The sequence below is a fragment of the Lithobates pipiens genome, unplaced genomic scaffold (genome assembly GCF_037356315.1).
Source record: "Lithobates pipiens isolate NorthernLeopardFrog02 unplaced genomic scaffold, aLitPip1_a1.2 Scaffold_30, whole genome shotgun sequence".
NCBI lineage: Eukaryota > Metazoa > Chordata > Amphibia > Anura > Ranidae > Lithobates > Lithobates pipiens.
Genome location: NW_027507791.1, coordinates 150,632,812 through 150,651,082, shown reverse-complemented (window position 1 = coordinate 150,651,082; position 18,271 = coordinate 150,632,812). Strand labels below are relative to the sequence as shown.

The 18,271-nt window shown below is 41.5% G+C and overlaps 1 protein-coding gene across 1 annotated transcript in view; it reads left to right on the top strand.

Annotated features, from left to right (window-relative positions):
• STX7 (syntaxin 7) overlaps positions 1–18,271 on the top strand; it is a 64,907-nt gene that overhangs the window by 9,052 nt on the left and 37,584 nt on the right. Inside the window, exons 2-4 of the mRNA XM_077464947.1 lie at positions 2,888–3,022; positions 6,418–6,487; positions 9,797–9,887. Of these exons, the coding sequence (XP_077321073.1) occupies positions 2,947–3,022; positions 6,418–6,487; positions 9,797–9,887 (237 nt within the window). The 5' untranslated portion in view covers positions 2,888–2,946. The remainder of the gene's footprint in view (positions 1–2,887; positions 3,023–6,417; positions 6,488–9,796; positions 9,888–18,271) is intronic.

Below are 18,271 nucleotides of genomic sequence, written 5' to 3'. Positions count from 1 at the left end.
ATTCAATCGCTTGAGGCAAAAAAATAAAATATTCAATGGGCTCAACATGCCTCTTATCAATTTCCTTAGGGGGTCTACTTTCCAAAATGGGGTCATTTGGGGGGGTTTTGTACTGCCCTGTCATTTTAGCACCTCAAGAAATGAGATAGGCAGTCGTAAACTAAAAGCTGCGTAAATTCCAGAAAACGTACCTTAGTTTGTAGATGTGACAACTTTTGCGCAAACCAATAAATATACAATTATTGACTTTTTTTTTACCAAAGACATGTGGCTGAATACATTTTGTCCTAAATGTATGACTAAAATTGAGTTTATTGGATTTTTCTAATAACAAAAAGTAGAAAATATCATTTTTTTTCAAAATTTGCGGTCTTTTTACGTTTATATCGCAAAAAATAAAAATCGCAGAGGCAATCAAATACCATCAAAAGAAAGCTCTATTTGTGGGAAGAAAAGGACGCAAATTTTGTTTGGGTACAACATTGCATGACCGCGCAATTACCAGTTAAAGCAGCGCAGTGCCAAAGTGTAAAAAGACCTCTGGTCATTTACCAGCAAAATGGTCCGGTCTGAAAGTGGTTAATGTGTGTTGCGTTAGGGCAACTTGTTCCTTTACATGGACTGCCTTGTGCACCACAAAATGCCTGTGCTATGTTTGGTAATGCAGTTCAGGTTTGCTGGTAAGGTATGTTGAGGTGTCATTATAAATTAATGGCACTGCAGTGCACCAATGGACATTGACGCAGTGCAATAGGCCTTAGGCCCAGTTAGACCCCTTTCACAATGAGGCCGCGGCCACGGCCACGTTCGCGGTAAAGCACTTCTCGTTTTAGTGCCACTTTTCGGCCGCTAGCAGGGCGCATTTTACCCCAAAGAAGGGGTCAAAAACTCCAGTGTTGTGGCGCTTCCGAATTGCTGCTAATTAATTCCAATGTGTAGCCAGTTATGGGATACAGCGTCCCAAAGATGCTGCTGGCAGGACTTTTCGTAACATCACGCAAGCGCACCACGCGAGTGTGAAAAGTCACACTTGAATGAATAGGAGGTGGTTTTCAGGCTATTTTCAGAGCTAATGTGTCTGAAAACCGCCCAATGTGAAAGGGGTCTTAACATGCTGTGTGTGTTTCACATGTGTTACCTTTGAACTCTATATAATGCAAGTTCTGATGAAGCTGGTCCATCAAAGATACAGCAAGAAGGTATTTTTTAATCACATTGGTGTGAACAGGGGCATTTATGTGTTCAAATGCTCGTAAACAACGCCCTAAATCTGCCGAAGTCCCAGGAATTGAAGTGACAATATGTTGCTGTGGTTTTTCTGCATATTTTAATAAAGAATAAGGCCCCATCTCACACTCGTGAATGGGGCCATGTATGATTACATATGAGAACCCCAAGGCGGCTTCCCAGTGATGTGCAGTGGGAGGCAGGCCCATTGAAAGTAATGGGAGGCTGACAGCTCCTGTAGCTAATTGCGGCTGCTCACATATAATAGGTCATTACTTTACTTGCAAGTGATGAGAGTTTTCATCCAGGGCCAATCACCTGCAGGTAATTGCTCCTTGAGCCATTGCATTTCAGCGACCACAATTAGCTGCAGGAGCTTTTAGCCTCCCATTAATTTACATATGGCTGCCTCCTGCATATAATCGCTGAGAACCCCCACTGGGGTTCTTTAAAGTAATGGCTCCATTCACAAGTGTGAATGGGGCCAAATTGTTTATATTTACTCCCTATTTCCTGGTTTCCTTCTGTGCTCAATGGTTCCTCCTGCCAACACCTACTCACTACAGGATACAGTGGTGACATGCTGGTGGACTTATCAGTTGCATTCATTGGCATGGGCAATTGAATAATAAAGTACATGTTTACAGGGACACAATAGCTTTAACACAGTAAACCTGATAAACTTTTGTTATTCTAACATTTTCCGGTGCACAGTCAACATGCACCAAATAAACAACACAGTGGGCCTTGTTGCAGAGGATTTGCAATGTGTGCGATAGAAATGGGAAAACGCAAATGGTGATTTGTTGCAGTAGCTGCGCTATAATGTGGTGCAAATATTAGATGCAGATCTCAGTCTGATCAGGTACATATATGAACATCACAATGACTCCCTCTGATAAGCGTTTGTACAAACACTTACCAGAGGGAGACTGAGCTGGGACAAGCTGCCTCCTCTCTTGGCCCATAGTAATCACCTGACCCCCAGGCCAATTTTGACTCTTCTCACACACATTCGAAAGACCCATACACACAATACGAAAATGGGAAGTGAAATTTCGTCTGACGAACAATCTGCCCATATTTGGATCGTTAGTATGGTGCTTGCCACAGCTGATTTTTGGACATGCCGATAGCCCCAAGTGATTGTACACATGTTTGATAATACAAGAATAGGAAATCAAGTTCTTGTTACTTCACAAGTGATCTCTGTTCAGTTACTGCAACATTTAAGGCCTTGTTCACACCTATGCAGGTTGCAGTTTGCATATTGCATTTTTAAATGCACGCTTTTGATCCATTGAAGTCTCTGGCCCTTTCCATAAATTGCACAGATGTGAACTACACCATGTTAAATGGACTGTAGTGTGTTTCTGAAAATGCACTAAAAAAAGGCATAGGTGTAAACCAGGCCTTAGGCTGGATTCACATCTATGCATTTTTAGTGCTTTTTGCATTTTGCAGATTTGCACTACAGAACGTGTTTCATATAAAACCATGTTAAATGTTCTGTAGTGCAAATCTGTAAAATGCAAAAAGCACTAAAAATGCATTGGTGTGAATCCAGCTTTAATGTCCTGGCTTTGGGCCATGGAATTAATTTAGCGTTGCTGTGAACCTCATTTTGATTTACTCTTTTTTTTTTTTTTTTTTTTTCCAGGTACCATCCCATTTCCTGGATATTTTTGATGTGAACAAGATCTCGGGTACAAAGCAACCATGGCTTATGATACAAGAGACCCCATGCAGCTTGTGCAGACCATATCCACGAATATCCAGAAGATAACACAAAGCAGTATGTCCCAGCCTTTTGTTTGCTTGTTATAACCTTCTAGGGCTTGCTTCTTTACATTTGAGGCTGCATTCACCCCTGAGCGTTTTCAGCTCATAAAACTCCAGAAAAATGCCCAACAAGCAAAATCCCATTCATTTCAATGGCACCTGTTCACATCTGAGAGTTTTGTCACCTGAAGCAAAATGCCTACAAAATGCCCTAAGCTCAAAAAAAAGAACATGAGCTTCTTTGGGGCAGATTACAGGTGTTTTCATGGTAAAAATGTGCGACTTTGAAATGCTCAGGTGGGAATGCAGCCCCTGAGATATGCACTTTATAGGTCAGGCTAACCCTTTTTGAGCCAGCGTGTGAAAATTCCTAGTACATTTAAATGTCATATGAAAGTATTCCAAGATTTTTGCTTTTGGAGTGAATGGACTTTATTGAACGAAAACCACATATATTGTTAGAAATTTGAACATTTCAGAAATTTTCTATCCTGTACCTTCAAATTTTCTTGTCACTGTGGTCGAAACTGTACTTACAACTAAAAATGTAAAATCAAATTCTACTAGTGTGTATACCCAGCTTTGTCCAGGTTGAAAAGGGTCATCTAGTTCAACCAATCGAGAAGAAATGAATAAGGTTGCTTTAACACTGCTTTGCTAAAAAAATGCATCAAAAATGCATGTAGACCCTTTCACACTGGCGGAGTCTGCCAGCTCAGCAGGGTATCGATCGCTTCGCTGATCCCAGCTGAGCAGGCAGATGACAGGTCCGTGTCCGCTCCGCTGATGCGGATGGGCTTTGGGCTGTTGGATAGAAACAGAACACCTGTGTGTTTCCATCCGACTGTCCTTTGATCCGCCAGATGGCTGGGGAACGGATTCCCATCCATCTCTTTTTAGCAGACAAGATTGGATCGGATGTCGGCGGCTGTCTACGGACACAAGTCCATTGACATCTGCCACTCCATAGAGCACAATGGAGGGTCAATCCGTGTGAAAGGGGCCTATGTGGTTTTTGGTGCGTTGGTTTGGTTCCCTGACCCCCAGCATGCATGAAATCATGTGACTTGATTTGAGGCGTTTTCCATTTATTTCAATGGGGTGCTGTGTTTTTGCTGTGGTTTTGAAAAACTACAGCAGGCATGACTTTTCAAAACGTACCACACCCACAGCGCAGTGGAGTCCCATAAGATTTAAAGGTAAAAACATTTCTTGCATTTTTAGCAAGGTAAAAACGCAGCAAAAACTCATCAGTGTGAAAGGCCCCATACTAACTAAAATAAAAGCCATACATACTGTAACCCTATACCCACGGTTAGCCCAGAAGAAGGTAACCCTCCCCAAAGTATGATTCAATTTGCTCCACCAGATGAAAAAAAAAATCCTTCCCAACCCCCCAAGGCTATACGATATTCTCTGAATCGACAATCTCTAGTGTTCTCGCTTGGAAGGAGTATTTCCATAATTTCCCATCCCAGGATGGGTAGTCTCTTCGGAAACACAGACAGCAATTAAAAGGCTTTTTTTGTATGAGAGGTTGTTATTGTGGGGACACTGGGGAGTAGTTGCTGGGTCAGAAATTGTTGAGAAATCTAACCAATACCGGTGTTCTGTTGAGAAGTGCCCCCCATCAAATAGTGCCGGGATGTACTGCGCATGCTCCATACGGGACGGCACAACAGCTGACTTGCCGATCAGCTGGGCTAACGTAACCAGGGCACATGCGCACATCGTAGGAGGTATCTCTCAATGGGAGCTACCATTTCACAGGCACTATTTAAACCTATACAAACAGCGGGGGAGAGGCAGCTAGTGGCTGTGTTGAAGAGCTGGTTTTGTCTGTGTTGCAACCCATCCTTTCACACAGGCAAAGCTAGCCATTCAACACAGAAAACACCAGACCATCAGCACACTGTAAAGCCGCCCCGCAACAGCGAGGCACAACGTGAGAACTACGGTCCCCCCCGCTGTTTGTATAGGTTTCAATTGTGGCCGTGAAATGGTATCTCCCATCGAGAGATGCCTCCTACGAAGTGCGCTTGCGCCCTGTGCCCTTGCACCCTGGTCACGTCACTCCAGCTGATCGGAAAATCAGCTGAAGTGCAACTCCATCCTGCGCATGCGCACTATTTGATGGGGGGGGGGGGGCACTACTCGACAGAAAACCAGCGCAAGCGAAGGTTTAAAGCATTCTGCACACTGTCCAAAACCAAAAAAAAATTAAAGTTGGCTGGAATTACGCTTGGTGTTGACTGCATTTTTAATGATGATTCCACAATGCAGATTTCAGTAGTAAGTGACACATTGTCCATTTTATGACCTCCCCGCCCTGCCAGATTGATGTGAGACCCAGTCCAATAATTTCTATTTCCCTGTGAAGACGAGATTACACCAAATTATGCCGCCCCCTAATCCATGCACCCGGCCCCTAATCTACATGCAGGGCACCGGAAGCATGGATTTCAATGGGATTTTTTTATTTTATTTTTTAAGCACAGGATTAGAGCCGGAGGCTCTAATTGGCTCAAAGAAAGGCTGGGCTCAGAGCACTGCGCTCTGAGCCCAACCAGTTGTGTAACATTAGCAAATTAATATTCGCTAATGTCTTCCTGGTTTCCCTTCCAGCCAATCAGGAAGCAGATCCTGAGACCCGATTGGCCAGGTTGTCTTAGGACTCCAGGCCAACCGCGTCTTGGGACTGAATGGCGCAGGAATGCTCGTTCATGTGTGATTCAGGTGTTTGCTGGCCCTCAGGCCTATAATAAAAGAGTCAAATTACATTTTTGCATTGCATTAAAAGGGTTCCGCCCGTTTTGGGCAATCTGGAGTGTGTCGGCAGCCCAAAATGAATGAACTGCTTTTACAAATTAGTGTATGACATAACGCACATATTTCCTATGCTCTTTATCTCCTTCTACTGTCCATAATGTGGTATTTTTCCAAATCATTCTTCTAATTTTTTATTATTTTTATTAATTTTTATTAATGAATAATGCTCAACCTGTAGACCAAATCTAGTAAAAACATTGCTTTTGGCACAGAACAAATGTTCCCAATTTTTATGAGTACACCCCTGTGTGCTTAGGGTTAAGTGTAAAGGAGGGTAGAGTTTAAGTGTTAGGAATATGTTAAAGTGTTCGTACTTTAATTCTGACCAGTGCAGATCTGCAGGCCCTGCAGCCTGGGTCTGGGATCCAAGACACTCCACAGGGGAACACAATCACAATAGGCAATATTTGGCACTTGCCAGGTTCACTTTCTGATTGTTCGCCATTACAGTGATCTCATTGTTTGCCATGTTAATGGATTGCTTCCTCTTATAAATGTTGTTTAATTCCAAAATGTTATTCCTGCATGTTATAGCACACACACTGATAAACATCCATTAATAATTAACTTCTCGTGCAGCTTCTGAAATACAGAGGATAGTAAATCAGCTTGGAACTGCGCTGGATACTGCAGAGCTCCGCCATCAACTGTGAGTACAAAACCTTGTCATATCTCTTGACATTGCTAGTACAGCAAAAGGAGACTTATCTTGTCATTAATCAGCATATTTTTGTTTGCTTTGCTAGATAAATAAGCACACAACTTAGCACGGTTCAATGTATAAAGCCACAAATTGCAAAAAAGGATAGTGTTACCTGACTGTGAGATTATTAAAGAGGAACTGCAGTCTGCTCACGTAATTTGTAATAGAACTACCTTTGCCATTGTGAAGCTTCCTTCCAACCACTTTGCATATTATTTTATATATACTGTGATAATCTCCCTCCGCTAAGTCTGGATGCAACCATTTTAACTGTGGGCAGCTGAAGCTGCTGCCTGTCCACTTCCTGGATTTACACAGAAACACACCTCCAGCTCTGCAGCTCTTATTGGCCCTCTTATGACTCATCTCCCCTCCCATCCTGGCAAACTCTCACAAGAATGTGCATGATGTCATAAGCCTAGGCTTTTTACCAGAAAAGGAAGTGGGCTGTATAATGTATTTACTATCCAACATTAAAACAAGGGCAGAAGGGTTAATAGATTCCACTTTAAATGGTCATTTTGCCACATTGAAGAGAATTCAACTGCTAATGACTTTGTAACTCCTCCATATATTAAAACCACATTAAGGCCTCTTGTACACTGCTGCTGGTAAACGGATGTTTAGGAGCAGTTGGACATTTTTTTCAACTGTTCCTGAACTCTCCTCTGCTATCTTATCAGTACATATATACAGCATAGTTTATAGTCCTTTCTAGGCAGTTGCATTTAGAGGCTTTTTATGGAACCCACAAAAATGCATTCAGAAGCTGTGTTTAGAGGCATTTCAAACGCCAAATGCATTTAGTTTGCAGGCGTTTTTAATTTTTGGCTATTTAAAAAAAAGTATATATATATTTTCGAATGCTTCTAAACGCAAACGCAGCATGTAAGCGCGGCAAAACGGACATTTTAAGTGTGGCTTACTATCTGTCAAGTTAAATTGTTCAGGAGAGGTTGTAAAAACGTCCCATGTACATGAAGCTTTAAATGTTTTCTGGTTACAAAATATAACTTTAACTATATTTGGTACCATATTTGAAAAAAAATATATAAATATTTTAATGTATTTATATTTAGAAAAAAAATGAAATATTTGAAAACTAATTTTTTAATGTCTCCTATAAATTGTCAACAGTGCTTTGCTGCCCGGATATAATGTAAAATAAATCTCCCCTTTGCTCTGATTACAGATATAGCAAACTTGTAGATTGTGTGTGTGTTTATTAGGCTGCATCCACATATGCGAATAGAGCCATGTGGGAACCCAGCAGGGGGTTCCTGGCGATTAACTATGGGAGGCTGACAGCTCCTGCAGCTAATCATGGGCTTGCGTGTGCGTGTGTGTGTGTAATCACTGATGGAACGATTACCTGCTAATCGCTCCATTAACGATTAAATGGGGGAGGACGCAGACTAAGTAGATCCAGGGCTAATCACTCACAAATAATCTCTCCATGAGCAATTACATGTGAGGCACAGCGATTAGCTGCAGGAGCTGTCAGCCTCCTGTTGCTTTCAATGGGGCTTCTTTTCTCAGCTAATCACTGGGAACCCCCACCGGAGTTCCCACATTTGATTGCGCATGGCCCCATTTGCAAGCATGAATGGGATCTTACTTGGTCCCAGAATTACTTGCTAATTTCAATGTAGTACATGTGTAGCATCCTCCTAGTTGGGCTGCTAGGTATGGTAAGGCAAATTTTAGTTCCTTGGCTCTCCTGTAATCAGCTGAGCCATGTGTGATTGCTTTGGGCTTCTTTGGGTTTTGCTGGCTGCAGGTTTGATTGCTTCCCCCTGTTTTCTGGAGAATCCAGTGGGAGGGAGAATTAAACAAGCAGCCTGAATATTTATGAATCTCCGGTCAATCACTGGGGTGGTGTGCTCAGATGGTGATTGAAGGAAACATACATAGTCTAGAACCACAGAAAGAGGGGGGGCCCCTGGAGGAGAGGTTCTCAGCCAGGAGGGCCCATCCTTCCTTGCCATCCCACTGAAAATCCAGCCTGCTCATCGAGGTCCCAGAGGATCTGCCCTGGGAGCTTCACAGTGTAGTCTAGTGGAGAAATCCCAAGCTTGGGGGACACTGTGCAGCAGCCTCGGATATCTTTCCATTTAGGTCTGTAATCACTGAGTAGAAGGCTTGACTGACCTGAGACATTGCTACAGGTGCCCCTGTGCTGTCCATTCCATTTCCTACTTTTAAGGGGACTGGGTCAAGAAGCTGGTATAAGGAAGAGTGTCTCCATTGTTCTGGTTAGTGTTTTGGGGTATCACACCACTGCTGAAACCCATCCAAGTTAAAGCAGAGCTCCACCAAAATAGAAAGCTCCATTTGTCTGCCTCTACCCCCCCCCCCCCCCACACACACATTTGGCACCTTTTGGGAGGGAGCGAGTACCTGTTTTTGACAGGTACCCACTCTCACTTCTGGCTCAGTTTGCCAAAGTTTGGCCCCCTCCTTACCCCGCAGCCTTCTGGGGACTGACTGCGGCCCATCCACAAAGCATAGCGAACGCCACGCATGTGCAGTAGGAAATCATCTGTGAAGCCGCAAAGCTTAACAGCTGGTTTCCCTTAGTCAAGATGGCAGCGCCAGCATCCGATAGCAGATTGAAGAATCAGCTCGGGTGAGAACGCCGCTGGATGCCTGGACACGTAAGTGCCCTAATATTAAGGCTACCTTGTTGAGTGTAAAATTAGTGCAAATATTATAGATGTTTTTAATTTAGGCGTTATTGCTGTGGCCAATAGAAACCTGTGTAAGGTGTGGAATGATGCTAGAAAACGGGAGGGAGCTGGAATCACCTGGAAAAAAAAATCACTGTTCAGGCGTTTTCCATTGAAGACTTGAGATTGAGGGAACATGGAAGAATATAGGGTCTTGCTAAGACTGTCCAACCTAGTACTGAACAGGAGGGGAGAAAAGTGGGAAATGCCTGGCTATGTCAATGAGGGAATTGTGTGCATTTCTCCTGCAACCAGGATATATGGGCTGCCTAACACTGGATATCAGCAGAGATAATAACATTAATACAGCACATAGCAGAAAATAACTTCATAGGTGAGATACATTAAGGGCTAATGTGAGTGTACAGTATGTAAAGTGTTGTATAAATTGTTGGTGGTATATAAATGTCAGTAATATATTAAGTGCAAGCCAATTATTATTATTTTGGGAATACGAAATGGTTATATAACAATTACAAAACCCTTTCAGTATAGTGACCCTATAATGATGTCATTTTTGTTGTAGACAGCAGAAGATACAGCTTGTGAATAAACTCGCTAAGGACACAGACGCTTGCCTCAAGAACTTTACATCGCTTCCTGCAGACAGCGATCAGGTACTGATACTATCTTACCACTCAGCTCCAGACAAAAGCCTTTTTATAGACTGGTGAGGGGTTAATATACAGTATCACCCCCTCTCTTTAGAATGTAAGCTCTACGAGCAGGGCCCTCCTGTACCTTTTTGTATTGAACTGTATTGTAATTGTGCTGCCCTCCCCCATACATTGTAAAGCGCTGCGTAAACTGTTGGCACTATATAAACTGTGTATAATAATATCCGTTGTCTTTTTATTTCCCTGAAACAAGTAACAGCGGGGTGCTAGAATAAAAGCATCAGTAGATCAATCAAATTGTGCTAAGGCACATTGGCTCTGGCGAGGCTGCACTAAACAAAAGCTGGATGTCCCAAAAGCAGAGAGCCCAGTTTTGATGAGTCGCATGTCCAAAATTCAGTAACAGTGCTAGACAAAAGGCCCGAGAGTCCAAAAGCTTTTATTGTTGATATTTGCTCATAAGGGGACAACACGTTTCAGGTGGGCTTCCCTCCTTCTTCAGGGCTTTCATGTGACAGGGGACTCCAAAAGGCACCAGGGTATATTTTTTTTCTGCAGAAAAAAAAATCAGGTATGAGAAAGAAAGAGCTCAGCATAGATACATTACACTTAAGCCCTGAAGAAAGGAGAGATCTTTAACCTGTAAAGCACTGCGTGAACCGTGGGCGCTATATAAATCCTGTATTATAATAATAATAATAATTACCTTTTCACTGCCAGAGCCATTTTTGCATTTTTTTTGCACACATTTAAAAAATAATTTTAAGCCTGAAGGTTACACAAAACCCCCAAGCATATATTTTCTTTAGGCACTCTAAAGAATAAAATAGTAGTAGCTTCAATTTTTTATGTCACGCGATATATTTCCGCAAAGGTCTAGGAAACATAAATACACAAACACGCTAAGGTGAAGTTTAGGGCAAACAAACATAATAAACTATCCAAATTGTTGGTATAATATAAAAGACAAGGTTGCACTGAGTAAATGGATATCCAACATGTCAAACCTTTAAATCTGTTTGTGCCCCATGAAATGGCAACAAACTTCAGTAACCTATGTTTTCTATAGGCGACGCATCAAAGGCCCACCTATAGGTCATCAGTTTAGTGTTATGGAGGAGGTCTTGTGCTAGAATTATTGCTCTCACTTCGTTGTGTGTGGTGATATATAACATGTAAATGGCATTCAGCGTTTTTGTGCGTAGGTGCCCTCGGCAGGTGCTACGTTTACATTCGTGTCTGTATATAGATGGGGGGGGGGCTCAATGTTTTTTGGGGGTGATTGTATGTGTTTGGGTGTAACTTTATATATTTTTTTGCTTAACTTCTTTTTAATCACATAGGTGACTTTTTGGCTCCTATGTGATGATTTTTAGGTGAAGGCTCTCTTTAATAAGACACGCAGGATCTAAAAGACTATGCTAGCCAGGGGAAGTGACAGGGGACACAGAAGTGATCTCATACCACGTCACTTTCTGGGTTGCAGCGAGAAGAGGAGGAGAGCGGACGTGTGTCTGCTCTTCTACCTCTCTCCACACACCGGCAACCCCCATGTCAGTCCTGGGCCTGCAGATGGGCAAGCGGAGCCTGGAATACATGGCAAGGGGTGCCTGTACCAGGGATGTGTGGAAGCAATTAGCGCCAGTGCAGCCAACCAAAACGCTTCCAACTTACAGGCAGTAGTCCTGCCTGTCAGTTTTATACACGATCTAGGTGACTGCAGCCACCGCATGTATGAAACCTCCCGCTGTCAGGTTCGTATGACACATGGACCTGGTAGTGAAAAGGTTAAAGCAGAATTAAAGTCTCCTCTCCTTTTCAGGGAAGGCAGCTGCCATCTTGGCCTTTGTTTGATCTACAGTTGTCATGGTGCTGCACATGTAATCAGCTATGACACCAGCCATTTGATGACTTGATAATGGGGGCTAGTTGATAGCTAACCTAAGCATACTAGCTTCTGGATGCTGCTGCTAGGTTAACACCTACAGAAATGACCAAGCGTGTATACTTTCCACCTGTCACATATAGGGCCTTCCATTCATTTCAATAGGCTGCGGTACGCACAAGAAATTTAAAATAGTAGTCCCTGACCCCTTTTCCAAAAATGTACTGCCCCAAACCACATGGTGCATGGGTTAGCAGATGTGTAGGGGTGGCATTAACAATTAATGGCACCACCATGTGTCTGCTAAAGCACAGTACATTTCTATGTGTGTCAAGAAAGCGAAATGCATGCATTCCCGACACACAAAGATGTGAACCTAACCTCAGACGTTTGTCTGGTGCTCTCACTGGATTTTGTACAGGTAAACTTTTTTTTTTTATTGCTACCCCTGTTCCCACACCTCACTTCCTGTCTGTTGAAGGGTAACAGAAAGAACAGGAAATCTTGTCAGGATGTTTTTTCTGTCTGTTTCCCCTTTGAGGGAGATTTTCCCTCACTTCCTGGCCAGGTAGCAGACAAAATAGGAAGAGTAGCTAAAAAACTGAAAACAATTTGGTATTGACAGAGTTGGGTTGTACCTCCTAAAGGCGAACATTTTTTTTTTTATTATTATTTTTATTTTTATTTTTTTTAGCTTTTGAATAGAGTGTGGAAGAATCCTTTTTAGATTTTTATTGCTGTCTGAGTCCCCCTGAGGAAGACTTGCTCTCTCTATTTGTTTTGGTGACCAATGTCACAGAGACTGAAAGTGAGGAAGAGTTTGAATTGCCACCACAATAAGCAAAGAAGTGAAATTATCCAGTAGGCATATACTGTACGTTTCCCTTACTTTGGAGAGATTTGCTCTCACTTCTTGTTTCTACAGGACAGGAAGTGAAGAGAAATATAATGATCAAGACACAGGTGTAAAAACAAAACAAAAACAGGGATTTTAAATATTCCCTACTCTACCCAACAAAAAAACCCTGGGCTTCAGATATACTTCAATTGTATATGTATGTTTTCCTTATAATGTCTACATGGTTCATTTTTACTATGATGGTACTTTAAGGGCTTTGTGGTCTTGGGTACCTGTGGTATTTCCCCGCCCAGGAGCCACAGGTGCTGTATACAGCTGCCCATTGTAATCAATGCCTTTACACAGATGTACACACTGTTACATGGAGAGCCCAAGATCTTGAGCCAGTCACTTGTAAAAATAAATAGTCTTTATTGGTCCCTCAAACAAGCAAACACAAATGGCTTTGTTCAACAAAATAAAGGCAAACAGTCCATAGTCCTGGTATAATGAAGACCACAAAAAATGGCTCACCACCTGGATCTCAGTCCCACCCAAGATAAGCCACAATTGTATTTTTAAAAATGTAACAGGCAGGTTGAAAAATATACAGTCAGTTTTGATTGGGTTACAGTATACGGTATAATACAGGCATTTGAAAAGAGGGCAAAAGTCCCTGGAAACGCGTCATGCACACCCCCTCCCCCCACATCCTACAGGCATTTTGACAGCTGTCAGCCTCGTGTGCAGCTTAGAACGCCGCCACTAATATCAATACGTTGAGCTGGCTGGCTCCCTGTCATCCTGTTGCTCAGTGAGGCCTACCGCCTCACACTGGTTACAGCGGTCTCAGGTTTTCCCTATCCATGTTGTTTTATGCTAACTTCAATGTAATGCCCTGTACACACGGTCAGACTTTCCGATGACAAAATCCGTCAGATTTTTTCAGACTGATTTTGGCCCAAACTTGTCTTGCATACACACAGTCACACAGAGTTGACGGAAAATCCGATCGTTCTGAACGCAGTGACATAGAACACGTACGACGGGACTATAGACGGGCCAGTAGCCAATAGATTTTGTCTCATAATTTATTCTGAGCATGCGTGGCACTTTGTCTGTCGGAATTTTCTTCACACGATCGGAAATTTAAACAATCGGATTTTGTTGTCTGTAAACTTTAGATCCAACTCTCAAACTTTGTGTGTCGGAAATTCCAACGGAAAAAGTCTGATGGAGCCCACACACGATCAGATTTTCCGATAACACGATCCGATCGCACATTTTCCATCAGAAAATCCGACCGTGTGTACAGGGCATTAGTGTGCTGCTTATTTTAATAAAGTGTTTTTTTTATTTGATACTGATCTTAGTGCCCTGCTGTTTGTTTTCTTTTATAGTATATCATGTATGTTGTTTTTCAGTTTAATCTGGTGCAATTGTGGCTGCTTTTAAGGTTCCATGGTGGTTTACATAGCATGCACAGTGTTCTTCTTAATATAATTCGTAGCTATGGCTTTTTTCTTAAATTTGAAATGCTTTTCCAAAAAAGAAACAATTAGAAATTGCAGCACTATAAAAAATAAAAAAAATCATCCAAGTCCAAATGCGCTTTTCCTATCGACTGTCCAAATCCATATGAGAAATGCACATTTGGACATTTAAGAACAAAAGTCATAGTTACTAGTTTTATTAAGAAAAATGCTGTGCACGCTGCAATTTTCTATTTAACTCACTAATGGACTTCATATATTTTTTTTTTGATAGCGTGGTTCTTGTATTAGCACCGATTGTTTTGTTTTGTTTTGTTTTTAGATTATTTATAAAAAATGCTACATAAAATATTGGCAAGTCATCATATTTTTTTATTATTTTTTTTTTTTTTTTTTAATGGCTTACTCTACCTTTTTTGTTTAAATTAAGTTGAATTTTTTTTAATTCTTTAATAAAGTTTAACCAGATAACCTCTTACTTGAAATCTTTGTAGCAGTGAAGAGGTTTGCATTGATTTATTTGCATAGGCTTGTGCAGTGAGGCATACTACATAAAAAGGAACAGATACTTTTGTTTTAAACACATTTCCCTTTTTCTCTTTTATGGTGCTTTTTTCATAAAGGGAAGTTTCTGAATGATGCACGTTTCTTTTAATGATAACAAATGTAAATTGGTACTTTTTATATTTATGATGGATGAGTAGACAGGATTATTAGCTACCCATTTTTGTGATTCATTTACCTCTGTCAGGATTGTAAATATCACATTCTCTGTTAGCCTTAATGTACACAAGATGTTTTTACAACCTCTCCTGAACGTTTTAACTTGACAGAAAGTAACCCACGTTTAAAACGTCCTCTTTGTCGCGTTTAAATGCTGCGTTTAGCCACGTTTGTATTTAGAAATGTTTGAAAAAAAATTTTTTTCTTTTTTTTTTAAATAGCCAAAAATGAAAAACGTCTGTAAACAAAACGCGGCTAAACGCGAGTCACTAAGTTTAGCGTCTGAACTAAATTTTTTGAAAGAAAAGCCTATAAACGCAACTGCCTAAAAATGACAATAAACAAACCTGCGTACATGTACACGTAAGATAACATTGGATGAGTTCAGGGGCAGCTGAACAAAAAAGCATTCAACTGCCTCTGAATGTCTGTTTACCAGCAGCAGTGTATATGAGGCCTATACCTTGAGGCACACCGCTGCAAGAGAATGTACAGAATGCACATAAATCCAGCATAAGGCGCTCCTCGCAAGGGCAGCCAGGGAATGGTACAAACAGGTTACATAGTTAGTAAGGTTGAATAAAGACACCAGTATATCCAGTTCAACCTGAGTGTCTACAATTGTCCCTATCCCTGTACATTACACACTCACATCGGTCTCAAGGAGCCCACAATCCAAGGTCCCAATTCATATACTAGGACCAATTATGGACAGAAGCCAATTCACCTACCTGCATGTCTTTGGAGGTGGTTGAGGGTGCAGGATATGCATGTTAACAAACAAGACGTTCTTACTGTGCCTATCACAGGGAGAGCCACTTTGACAGATACCATGGGCCAGCTATGCTTTTAAAGTGATTATTCACCTGTAAAAATATAAAATACATTCATACATTAAATAGTTTATAAATAATGTTATAAGCTGTTACTGTGACAAATGCATTTTTTTTTGTCTTTGTCAGCTATGATACAAAAAGCATTCAGCGTATTTATTAAAACAATATATGCCCTTAAAATATAATGTGGCACTTGCCTGCAAACGAAGCCTGCGTCCTCCCCGGAGCAGGCCACATCCATCTTTGCCCGTCTTCCTTTCAGAGCCACGGACTCCGGCTGTGTGACCAGCCAGAGCCGCGTGACGTCACTCCTGGTCACGGCAAACATTCCTGAAGAAACATCATGGGTGACCGTTTCTTCAGAACACATATGCCGATTATATCATCGGCACGGTATACAGTAAATATCTCCTATACGGGGCACGTTCAGAATTAAAATTAAAAAATATTTACAGTACTTATAGATAAGCCACCTACTTTTTATTTTCATTAAATGTTCTCATTTATATAGCATAAGTGTGAAAAAAAAAATGCTGCTTACATTTTACTTCTTTTCTTTTTGAAAACTCCAAATCTGAAGTTTTTCTTCTGCTGTGCCGAGGGGGCTTGGGAGTTAAAGTTAATCGTAATTAACCCTGTCTGTACTGTACTGGCACGTCTTCTTATTATTAGTTGTAAACTAGATTTGAAAAATATCTGTCCTAACAAAGGGTTAATGATCTAGAAGCTTGCATTCTATGATAATGAGGCGATACTTGATGTTGCCTTTTGTCAGTGGAGACAGTTACATAAACAAGTCCATCCAGTTCAACTTGAGTGTGTGTGTGTGCTCGTGTCTACAATTGTCTCCATCCCTACACAAGATGCTCATCTATTATTATATTTAAGGTACCCATATAGCTGTCAATTTGCTCTTCACACATACATCACCTTGAGGCGATTCAGTTCGCATTGTGCGCTATACAAGTATTTCATTAATTCATTCATTCATTCATCACGCACTCACATCCGTCCCTACCCTCAAGGAACCAACAATCCATGCCGACAAATTGCATTTCCTCTCATTTCAAATTGTTCAGAATAGTGGGCAGTCTCTGCCCAAGCCCTACTCCAAACAAACGCCTAGAAAGGTAACAAATATTTGTTAAATTATTATAGGTATGCTGTGTGAGTGGGAATAAAAAAACAAAGATGTATTGGAGTTTTTCTGAACTTTGACTGCAAAAGAGGAAATTTACCACCATTTTTTATTAAAAAATGTAATTTTAGATGATCTCTATTAGAGGTTGACCGATATATCAGCCGGCAGATATATCGGCTGATATTTGCGGTTTTTAATTAATCGGCATCGGCTGATTGTGCTGATAAAAAAGGCAGATTAGCACCACTTGTAAAAGACTTCTGTAATAGAAATCAATGCAAGTTGCATGAAGGCTTGTTTCCTCTCTGGGCAGTCTGACAAGAAAATATCAGAGATACAATGTTTATAGTTATCAAAGAACTAAACTCCCTGTGTAGAGATCTCAGTTTAACCATTTAAAGACTAAATCTTTTCTGACACTTGTTGCTTACAAGTAAAAATCCTGTATTGACTGCTAGAAAATCACTTAGAACCCCCAAAAATTCTATATATATATTTTTTTTTTAGCAGAGACCCTAGAGAATAAAGTAGCAGTTGTTGCAATATTTTATGTCACACGGTATTTGCGCAGAGGTCTTTCAAATGCAATTTTTTTGGAAAAAATACACAAATGATTTTTTAAAAAAAATCGAAAACAGTAAAGTTCATTTTTTTTTTTTTCGTTCAAAAGTTTTGAGTACCTGTTTTTGTGTTTTTAATATTTAATATATAGTTTTTTTTTTTTATTATTCTAAATTATACATACAAGTGAACTGATGTTGTTTTGTTTAATAAATGTTTAAATATAAGACATTTTCTGTATCCCTTATTACTTAAGGCTGCTTTCACACTGGAGCGGGTAGGCATTGACGGTAAAACGCTGCTAGTTTTAGCAGTGCGTTACCGTCATTTTAGTGGTGCTCTTCGGCTGCTAGCAGGGGAACTTATAGCCCAGCTAGTGGCCGAGGAAGGAGTTAAATGTGCACCGCTCTAAAGATGCTGCTTGCATCTCGCCGCGGCCTCTTCTTCCGACTTCTGGGGTCTTGTCCCCCTCTTCGGTTCTTCTGCCGGGCCACCGCGCCTTCTTATAGCTCTTTTACAGGCGGTGGCACAGTCTTCTGTCGCCGCCGCCTTCCGTACTTCTCCTTCTCCTGGAGATGTTGACTCGACGCTCTCTCCGGCCGCAATGCCAGGGACGCGCTGCGCGGTGACTTATATAGGGACAAGGAGCGGGGTCATCGGTTGATGTCACATGGGTTGATGTCACATGGCGACAGTCCCAGCATTCTCCGGGACTGTGACATCGTAAGGGGGCGGGGGTCACCATGTGACATCAACCCATGTGACATCAACCGATGACTCGCCCCTTGTCCCTATATAAGTTGCCGCGCAGCGCGTCCCTGGCATTGCGGCCGGAGAGAGCGTCGAGTCAACATCTCCAGGAGAAGGAGAAGAACGGAAGGCGGCGGCGACAGAAGACCGTGCCACC